Source organism: Anopheles moucheti, chromosome X, assembly GCF_943734755.1.
Source record: "Anopheles moucheti chromosome X, idAnoMoucSN_F20_07, whole genome shotgun sequence".
NCBI lineage: Eukaryota > Metazoa > Arthropoda > Insecta > Diptera > Culicidae > Anopheles > Anopheles moucheti.
The window spans coordinates 8,549,418-8,560,659 of NC_069142.1; the positions used below are offsets into that span (position 1 = coordinate 8,549,418).

The window sequence follows — 11,242 nt, forward strand, 5'->3', positions numbered from 1 at the left end:
ATAGATTCGGCATTTGCTTTGACGTTTCTCGTCATTTTGAAAACATCCTCAGATTCGTTCATCGAGAGTTTATTGTAACTTTCACCACTCACCGTTTAGCTGATATTTTATTTGATATATTATCTAAATAATGCATACACCCCAACCGTGAATAGAGATGAAATGAAATATCCTTGCCTCAAGAATCTCAAATATTCACAAACAAAGAAATTTGTCCTATCTCTTGTCAACTCGTTATTGTAATCGTATTTCTAGTTATACTCTTCAGCCGATTGCAACCGTAGTGGTGGCCCGTGCCCAGAATGGGAAATAAGTTTCATTCGGTTATTCCTATGTGCAACGTTCACTGGGCAATGGGAAACCTCCACGATTGGCAATCACCAAACTTTTACATTAATTTGCAATAGTTCTTACTTTTTTAGGATAGATTAAATAAATTGTTCTAGTTTGTTTGTTGAACCGCCAAACGGGAACTGCAGTTCTCGCACACGACGACAGCGATGCCGCTGGAGAACCGCACCTAGTGATGTAAACGTGTAACGGAGTGCTATCACAAAACGTAAACAAAGCGCGCGCAGGATGAAGGTAACAGAAACAGTGAAACGAAATCAAACATAAAAATAGGTATTTTGAAATTAATTGACATCTTCACAACATATTTCCAGTGTTTTTTCACCCTAATAAAGTACCCTGCTTTTGCTATTAATGCTCTAAACTTATGATATTGCAACTCTACTTGCTTTACAGTACTGGGGAAGTTTCAACCAGGTTGACAATAGCACAAACGAATCGACTCCTAGCGGTTGCTGTAGCTGATTGTTGAAAATTGGGTAAGAATTGAATGCTCATTTCTGAAGGAAATTGGACTATAGTACAGGTTTAATCACTATCATAATCGTTTCCCTTCCGGCAGGCTGAATTTAACGGTCTACGACTTTCCTCGTCCGAACCGTACATCACTTCTTCGTCCGAATCGTTGATCATCGAAAACGTAGGATTATCCTTCGCAATGATCGGTTCTGAAAGCAGAAAGGCTTTGTTGAGTAGGAAAGCTCTATCGTATGGCAATAAGACTTACCATGTACAGCGGGACCGCTGGGCGAGTAGACGTAGGCCATTGCGTAGAGATAAAAGTTTAACAATCCATAGAAACACATAAATTGTGCCGAGCTTTTGTAGCTGGTGTATAGCTGAGCGATAAAGTTATCCTCTAGCGTGTCGAAGCCAAAGTGTTGCATCGTTACGATGAGAGAAATCGATAACACAATCAACATCAGCAGCGTTAGGATCTTTAGCCTCATATCTACTCGGGAAGTAAACATTGAGCAGTATAGTAACAATATAGTAACGAACAGAATTTAAAGAATCATGTCAATTCTTACCAAAGTATGGCATCGATCGTAACTCCGAGTATGCTTTCAGCATCAAAAGCCCCAGATACAGTAAGTACATTGCACCGGCAATCGAAACAAACACCTTCAATCCCTGCAAGTACAACCATTGAAGGATTAATGGTGCATCTATTCACCCATTTCAGGTATACTGATACGTACGTTATAGTTTTCGGAATCTTCAAAGTGACTGTACGTGGGATCGTTCAGCTCATCGCACTTCTCCCAAATACCCAACACGACCGCACACAGCCAGATGGGAAGCACGACGATCAGCTTCGGCAAATAGAAGGTGAGAAATTTGCGCTCATTTTGCCGCAATCCATGATACACGCAGAGCCAAAACATGAGTATGCCGCAGAGAAATGTTGTCTGCAGAAGCGCATCGATTATACCCGGGAACCAATTGTTGGCGATAAAGATGAGAGGAAAGATGGGATCTGTCCAAGGTGGGTTAAAGTTAAATTGAGTGTCTTTTTAAGGGGAGCTGGTTTACGTACTGTTAAAGAGCAGCAACAACGGTAACAGTATCGAGAGCCATTTCTGCTCGATCGACCAATCGTTCATGGGATATTTTCGCAGCGTGTGTGCGAACCAGCACGTGATGATAAACGTAAACAGCACGAAGATGAACCGGAACCAGATCTCGATCTGCGTGAAGGCAGGATTGTACGATTTGAAGTAAAACTGTACGGTCCGTATGTTGTACCGCTGGTGAAACGCTTCCAGCCCGTAAAAATGCACCGTCACGATGTAGTGCGCGTAGTCGAGAAATCCGATATGCAGCACGGTAAACTCGTCACACTCCTCGTAGCTGCAGGACAGGTGGCGGGTGCGATTTTTCACATCCGCCCCACCATTGTGCGTACCGCCGTACACCGGCATCGGTTTGTGTTCCGCCGTGAGGCCTTCGATCTGTACGCTGATGTGGAACTTCTTATCCACCATCTCGTCGTCGGTGTTGTCCGTCGTCAGTTTGGCGATAATCCACAGCTGCTGGGAGTAGGTGGTTAGGAGCGGCGTACGCATCACAAACGGTCCGCGCGCCAGATAGTTGCTCGGCGCGTCCGGTGCTGTGGTCACGTTGGGCTGTAGCGAACTGCCGCTCACCTTGCTCATCACGGTAATTGGTGGACCGGCGAGCCCGATAAATATGCCCAGCCCGAAGCAGGCAAAGAACGCGAGAAAGACGGTGGCAAATTCGCGCTTGTTCATCGAGTACAGCCGCATATGGACGGACCGTTCGCACCGGTCGTGGTGGTACGCTGGGGCGATGTATTTGTTAAACTCGCTGAACAGATCGCTAAACTGGGCGAGACTTTGGCGCAACCGGAGACACATTCCGGCGGGCGTTACGTACGAGTAGCCCAGCTTGGACGTATCCTCCGGCGGTTTGGACGTTCCGGAGGAAGCCATGGTGCGTCCGTACCGTTTTAACGCGAACCGTACTAATGCTTTTCCCCGCTGCGAAGCTCCTGGTTGCTGGTGGACGACCTGCGTGTTGACATATGGTAAATATGTTGATGTTGAGCCGCCCCGTCCCCTGGTCCTGTTCCGTTCGTTTGTGAGGTGGGTTTCGTTTTACGTGAATACCCTCGGTTATTCGGTTAGTACTCAGCAGCTTCTACACACTCGAGTCGAATCGAAACTTGTTGTCCAGCGTTATCCAACGTCGCAATTTGTTAGCATTATCTGCTAACGGAGACGAAGGGGACGCAGTATTGTAGTGCTGTTTGTGTCGAGCTTCGACTTTGACACACTGGAAGGTACCGTTCGGACGATGCTGAGTGCCGTCGAGTGTGAAGTATCATCCTTACTGCAAGGCGCATGCGCCTTCCACGAAAAGCCCAATCACTATTACATGCTTCTGACATGCAGATATGTAAACTTGTTACAAAACTGTCCAGAGAAACATGTTATCAGTCGTTCAGTATTATTATAAAGTCTTTCGTAGAATTGTGATCTTTATTAAACTTGAAATACACTATGAATAATATGTTGTAGTACGCCTGCTTCATATTGTGAGCGTTTTTCTGTGAGAAATAAGTTACAAAATTAAAATAATACTTCATTTGACGTTTGTTCTTTAATTCTAAACAATGCTTTGATTCGATTATCTATTTATAAGACAGGTTGAGACAGGTTATTTACTAAAGATGTCGACAATATCACTATTATTTGCAGCTTTTTCTTCAGCTTTTGGCTCCATTTTCGTTTGCATGGGATTTGAATGTTTCAATGATGTATAATTCAATATGTAAGACACTCCAGTAGTTCTCAGATCACGCTTTAGTTTTGGAAGTAATTAGAATTATAATTTACTTATTAAAACAAACGTTACCATGCGAAGGAATTTCTTAAACTTCTATAAAAAAGTGAACCACAAACAAAAGCTCACTGAGCAAAAGTGCACCCACAATTGAGTGGATGTTCAATTGTTAAAAAATCAAACTAAAAATCGACAACTTCCCTAAGGGTGGAAACAGTAGTAGCTGCATTGTATGTCTAGTATTATTACAAAACACATAACATCAATTCAAAATTTCTTAATTGTGCATCAAAAGCTTGTTGTGCGTGTTGAGCATAATGCGCCAATTGTAGCTTTTTCTTTCGAGCAGTATTGTAGCTTTCAAGCACATTCAAGTCTACGCGAATGCTTGCCTATGATGGAAAGCTCTTTTGCTGCTGCAAGCAGTGGAGGATCAATCCCCTTGGAGGCCCAGGGCGGAATTTTTCAAGGGGGGGCCCATAATTTTGCTACGGCATTATCGGTGTTAGGGAGATGTACTTCAAACATGATGTAACAACACCAGCAAAGTCTTGGAAAGAAAGCTCCCTTGCGTACATCTCAGAGTTCTGTTGCGTAGCCCTGTAAACGGGCATAGTAAGCTAGTCTCTATATATAAACGTTTTTATGCGCTAAGGAGAACGATAACGCCACTACTTGGATCGCCATTAGCTGGTACGATATTCCATACAAAACCAGCTGTTTTCAGATTGCCGATACCAGGAGAGCATCCACGGAAGAGGTAGCACCTAGTACAGCAATTTTGGTCGAAAACCGCCGAAAGGTATGCAATGTTTAAACACTAACTTTCCCGTTGGTGGAGAAAAATTTCTTCGAAAACTACCAGTTTCCGAATTTAAAGTACCAGGAGAGCATGCACGGAAGAGGTAGCTCCTGGTACTGCGCCGTAAGGTATGCAATGTTTATACACTAACTTTGCAACCAACTTGCAATGCAATGCGCCGTAAGGTATGCAATGTTTATACACTAACCTTGCAACCAACTTGCAATGCAAGTTTGGTGCATGCAAGAAACTTGCAGCAAGATGGCGCGCAAGATGGCGCCCAACTTCGTACTTGCATGCAACAAACTTGCATGCAAACTTGCATGCAAGTTCTTGCAAGCAAATTCTTGCATGCAAACTTGCATGCAAGTTCTTGTATGCAAGTTTGCATGCAAGTTCTTGTATGCAAGTTTGCATGCAAGTTTGCATGCAAGTTCTTGTATGCAAGTTTGCATGTAAGTTCTTGTATGCAAGTTCTTGCATGCAAACTTGCATACAAACTCGCATGCAAACTTGCATACAAACTTGCATGCAAACTTGCATACAAACTTGCATGCAAACTTGCATGCAAGTTTGCATGCAAGAATTTGCTTGCAAGAACTTGCATGCAAGTTTGCATGCAAGTACGAAGTTGGGCGCCATCTTGTTGCAAGTTTCTTGCATGCACCAAACTTGCATTGCAAGTTGGTTGCAAGGTTAGTGTATAAACATTGCATACCTTACGGCGCATTGCGTTGCAAGTTGGTTGCAAAGTTAGTGTATAAACATTGCATACCTTACGGCGCATTGCGTTGCAAGTTGGTTGCAAAGTTAGTGTATAAACATTGCATACCTTACGGCGCAGTACCAGGAGCTACCTCTTCCGTGCATGCTCTCCTGGTATTATACATTCGGAAACAGGTAGTTTTTGAAGAAATTTTTCACGACCAACGAGAAAGTTAGTGTTTAAACATTCCATACCTTTCTGCGGTTTTCGACCAAAATTGCTGTACAAGGTGCTACCTCTTCCGTGGATGCTCTCCTGGTATTATACATTCGGAAACAGATAGTTTTCGAAGAAATTTTTCTCGACCAACGGGAAAATTAGTGTCCTGGTCCTGGTGCAATTTTGTTTATACTTTAAAGTCACAAAGTCGATATTCTGCTCTGCATTTAATTTATCACATAGAAAAGAATGTTTTATATAACCAAGGAAGATATTTTTGATCAATTTTCTACCTTGTAAATTAATTTTTTTTTTGCTATAATTTAACTTTGTTTTAAAATTTTCAAAAATCGCACAATAGGCACAAATTTATTGGGGCCCCCAACACGGCGAGGCCCTAGGCGACCGCCTACTCCGCCTACCGTTTGATCCGCCGCTGGCTGCAAGCAAATGCTGTGGAAAACTGTGGAAAACTTTGACGAAATCCATTTTCTTGCTTCATCGAAATCTGTGGATAAATGTAAGGAAAAACAGACAAATATCCCAAGGAAAATAGTGAGAAACCCCAACACACACTTCGAAAAAATCTAACCAAAATTGAACATCAGATTATCAATGGAATAACAATTAAAGCTGTGGAAAATCTTCCTGGAAATTCTGTTGGAATATTTGAGAGAAAATTTGAGGGCAATCTATTCCATACTGTTGGATACCCCAAAGAATGTTTTGAAAGGCCACAGTGTAAGATTCGGGAGATGTTTCAGAGTATAGCTTATAAATGTAAGAAGAGCAGTTGGAAATCTTCCTGTAATACTATTCAAAAATTCATTCAAAAGTACCGCACAAATCCGGGAAATCTGCCAGAAAACCGAAGAGATCTACTGAAAAAAAACCTGTCAGATTCTAATGGCAATCAGGACAACTCTCGTTAATAATCATTCTTGACAAACCTACTAAAGATTCTACGAGTAAAGAAATCTTGAGCAATCTGGCTAAGATTCAATAGCTCCGGAATAGCCAGGATAATTAACGCAAATTCCCAAATATTGTCTATAGTTCGGAGAATTCTGATATAGTGTAAGTAGTCCGGAGCACTCCGATAGCTGCGACTCCTGTTTTGTATCCGATATCTTCGTTTCATTCTCTTTTGACTCCACAATCGATACTGGAGTTGACTCCATATACGATAACTGAGCCATCATTGGATTTAACTCCTTCTTTGAAGTCGAACTTGGTGTTGCTTCCGCCTGGTAGTCCCGAAGCGTGGTCCAACTTCCTGAAAGTTTGCAAATGGGGAATTAAAAAAAAAATAAGAAAAACGCTTTACACCTGTGTGGGTTTATTTAATTTTAGATTTTAACTTATATTGGTAAGTTTTGTTTTCATTTTTATTGTCTGACTTGGTACTTCTGTGTATTTTTCTAACGAATAGCATAGAAAAAATCTCTGGTCGTTTTGGGTTTTTCCACGTTTTGTTGTATGTTGTATGTTGTGTGATTTTCTCGCCTGCCTCGCCGGTTTTTCTGCCTACACGCTTTACTTACACGTCTCTACGTATTTATAAAACTGAGGATGTAACAAGTCAAAATCAGTAAATAACACATGTACGAGAGAGTTGGCTGAGTTGGTTGTGTTTGTGTAGTGTTTGTGTGTGTTTCTGTACACACGACTTGTCTGTTTTGTTTTGTTTTGCGTCTTCCATTTTGTATATATATTTTGTGTTTGTATATATATATATATAAGTATGTATATATATACTTTCCGGTATTTCGCCTTTGCTTTCCTTTCTTTTCTTTAGCTATATCTACGTTTTTCTTTTCCTTCTTTCTCTTCCTTCCTTATGCTGTCTTGTTTGGAATGATTACTTGTATGCATTTTGCTTCCATTCATTTTTTTCTTCTTCTTCATATGTATGTTCTGGTGTGTTTGTGTGTGGGTGTATGTTTTTTTTTTGTTTTGGAAAATTGGGTTTTACTTTTACATTAAGGATCGCTCTCGAAAGTAAGGGGTTCGCGCATTGTGTGCGTATAATTTAGCATTTATATTTCGTTGTTTTAATTTCAGCGCTCATTTCAATGTCCACTTGTCATGGTTGATACCTCTCATGCGATACCACTGTACGAATGTGTGTGTGTTTGCTTTTTTTCTTCTTCTTTTCAATAGAAATATTTAACAATAGTCCATTTATGCTGTTACTTCGGCACTGTTTCTTTTTCTTCTTCTTCTTAATGTTCTGTTACACTTAGCATCCGTGCGTTTTGCTGCTAGTGGTGCCCATAAGCTTTTGCCGACCCATGTCCCCATTCCAACAGACAGACAAAACGGAGTCATTATGCTCGTTAACGGTTTATATTAGACCGTTACGATACTTCAACATGCTAATGCTTTGGCACATTCTTTACGCTCTGTTCTCTTCCTTCACTATTTCTTTCCTTCTTGCTCCGTTTATCTCTGCCTGGCACGATTCAATAATTTGTTCCTCTTACAAGAATTCCAATAGCTAAATTATTCCGGTTTCCATAAATCACTAATTAATAGGCGTTTGCAATTAATGTAAATTCAATTAAAGACACTTTTTGTTCGTTTGTTATTATAATATTAATGTATAGTATATATATATATATATATTCATATATATATATATATATATATATATATGTATATATAAACGATTTGCTTTTCTTCTTCCGCTTCGCAACAAAGACCACTGAATGAATGGGGCTTCGATTTTGGCTTCGTTGTCTTCATCCGAAGTAGTAGTAGGGATGGTTCATACGTTATTTTTGCTTTGTTTTTTTGTGGCTTGCTGCTGCACAGTTAGTGGCGTGTGGCGGCGTTTCGTATGTTTCTTTGTTTTATGCATAAATTTAATAAGTTTGCCATTTTGCTTTTTAAACTAGAGTTCGTAAATTTCATCAATAGTTTCGATAGTTTTGGTTGGTTGTTTGGTTGGTTGATTGGTGGTGTGTTGTGTGTTTGTATATATATAAAAAAATTCTCATACTCTGTTGTTTCGTAACGAAAACGTGTAATTGATGCTATCCTTTGTGACAAATTTCTCCACTTTTGGCCACTATTTTGCTTACTAATTTTCTTATCCCTTCCGACATTGGTTTTCCTGTTTCTGTATGTGTTGGTTGTGTATGTGTGTTCAAATAACCGTGTTACAAAAATGGTTAATTTGTATAATCCTGCCCGGTGTACGATTGTGTTGGTTGTGTTGAATATTGCAATTTTGCGCTCTTTATATCCAAATGTGGGAAGTAGGAAGAAGGTTTTCGTATCAATGGTATGTACAAGTATTACTATCAATGTGGTTGTTTGTTTGTGGGTGTGTGTGTTTTCCCGCCTTAACATTAAACATAATACGAAAACAGCAAAGGTTTTCGCCGCCAAATAGGGGATTTGTTTTTGCTCAAAAAATGGCAAACCCGCTTGGGAAGCGAACAAGGGGAAAATGCTTGTTGGAACAGCTGTATCTTATCATTAAATGATGGTGTCCAGGGATGGGGGCAGGAGGAGATGAGGGGATGGAGGGCTGGGTAAGTGAGGGAGAAAATGTTTCATTTATATAGCTTGCAGTTAACCAATTTAATTTGTTAATATTCAATATTTACTTCTGTTTGTTTCGCTTCAAGGAGATTAGTTTCTAAGTTCTTCTCTCTGGAGTTTGTCACTTCCTTCCTTCTCTCTCTTTCTCTTTTTCTTCTTCTCTCTTTCGCACACACACACATCCACTGTGTCCACTACACACACACGTTTTACTCATTTTCGTTATCATCTCTTTTTTACAAAGCCACACCTACTGTCACGACGCGCACTGTATAATATTACGTTCCCGATAGTGGAACCCGGGTCAGTGTTTGCCAATTTGTTTTTCGACCTCACAATCAAGCGAATTTGGATTTCCCTTTTTTTGTTGCTTTTCGTTGCATCCTTCGGTTTTTTTCTATTATTTTCTCTCTCGCTTTTGCTAGGTTTGTTTGATTTTGTTAATTAATTTCTTTTGTTTTTTAATCGTAATTATCTCATTTTAGTTTAAGTCCACCATGAAACCTTGCTATATGTGTGTGTATAATTTTTCAGTATTGTTTTTTTTATCTCAGTGTGTGTTTGTGTGTGTGTGTGTGTGTGTGTGTTTTGTTGCTCTTTGTTTGTCCTTTTCTTCATTACGCGATTTACAGCGTAACTAACATAAAAGCAAAACAAAAAAGTAAACATTTGTTTATGTTTTGCCCCGCCATTTTTCTTTTTTTTAATCGTCCCCCTTTTTTCTGCCCCCCTTACCCCTAGCGTTAAGAAAAATAGTCAATTATCCTTTCGCTTCGCAATAGTTTTGTTGTCGTTTCAATGCTTTCCGTTTAATAATATTTGATTTATATAAATGTGTAACAGTGAAGTAGGGATATTATTGAAGCTTGTTTTTATGTGTGCGTGTGTGTGTTTTTTATAGTTTCTTTACCACATCCCGCTAGCATTTCATTCCCCTTCCTGTTCTCATTTGGCCTAATGGAAGATGTTGAGCGTTTGTTATTTAATAGTTGTGGTTTGTTTTGGTTTTGTTTACAATGAGTTTTAGACGGCTTTTTATCGCACCATTTGCTGCTTGCGCTGATAGATTGTTCTTTGTTTTCATTTGTTTTACTTCATGACGCAATTTTAGTATTAGTGTGTTTTATGTAGAGAATGCAGAAAAGTTGATATAGATAACATTCGATAAGGTTAGTGTAGACATTGTGTGTTGTCTGTGTTGTTTGTTGTTGTATCAAACATATTTTGCCTCATTGTTTTCTTTGCCTTTTCCTTAATCGTATGCGCAATCGCCCTCGAATAGCCTGTCCCTAGTGCCATTAGTGTGAGTGTGTTTTTTTTTTGTTGTTGTGGGTATCAACCATCATCCTTGCTTGTATTCTCTTCCTGATCCAAAAACAAAACTAGTTCACGCCACATTGTTTGTGTGTGCTCGTATCTGTGGTTGTGTGTATGTGTGTCCAAGATGCGTACACTACGTCACTACAAATATCACGTTAAGTGGGGAAGGGGAAAACAGTTGAGCACCACTGAACGGTAGTGCAAAAGGATACTGAGCTTTTTGTCTCGAACTTCGGCCATCTTGCCCCAGGTTTTGTTGTTGTTTGACGTTGTTGTTGGAAGCAATACATGTAACGTAATGGTAATATTACACGCAGGAACGACACCTGCACGATCTCCTTCAACGGGAGGCTAACAATTATATCGCGGTTTGTTAACGAAACGGTTTGGTTTGGTCCTAGCATGTATGAGTGTACGTCCATATTGTGCCCTTGCAGGTGACACTAATGACGTACCTAAGTATATATGGAAGAAAGATAGCTCAGGAGTATAATAAGGCAACTAAGATAATATTGAAACATCGAAACTTATCGATACATTTAATAGCTACGTATTAAAAACTAATGGCTATGCGTGTCACTTCCGATGTATATACGCCTAGTTGGGTTGCCGACCCCGCTGTTTGTTTTTACTGCCGGCCCACCCCGGTAATAATATTAACATAGTAAAAAAGGAATAATAAGTAACTGAATTCACTTCTGGGCCATTTTTGCCGTTCACTTCCCGAGTGCGCATCACGGCAAGGAAAAAAAACATGGTTCCGAAATTAGCCGCTAGATATACTAGACTTAATAGGAATGAGATACAATGTTTCGGGATTAAGATTAAAGGCGCCGGTGTCCTGTGTCTCATGTGTGCTGTGTGTGAGTATTAGGTGTATTGTATGGTACGTTGCCTCTCACTCTCTGTCTCTGTCACAGTCACGCACAAACACACGGCAAACCACTGTACCGTCATGAGAACCGTCATGAGCAATGACAGAT

At 40.2% G+C, this 11,242-nt stretch overlaps 1 protein-coding gene across 1 annotated transcript; it reads right to left on the reverse strand.

Moving 5' to 3' along the window:
- Nucleotides 1-143: 143 nt before the first annotated feature.
- Nucleotides 144-2,756, reverse strand: LOC128306920 (transmembrane protein 181). Its single transcript, XM_053044589.1, has 5 exons — nucleotides 1,892-2,756; nucleotides 1,554-1,831; nucleotides 1,383-1,485; nucleotides 1,079-1,303; nucleotides 144-1,034 (listed from the first exon to the last, which is right to left on the reverse strand). Exons 1-5 carry the CDS (start codon nucleotides 2,730-2,732, stop codon nucleotides 880-882), a joined length of 1,602 nt encoding a protein of 533 aa, XP_052900549.1. The 5' UTR covers nucleotides 2,733-2,756; the 3' UTR covers nucleotides 144-879.
- Between the last annotated feature and the right edge of the window lie 8,486 nt (nucleotides 2,757-11,242).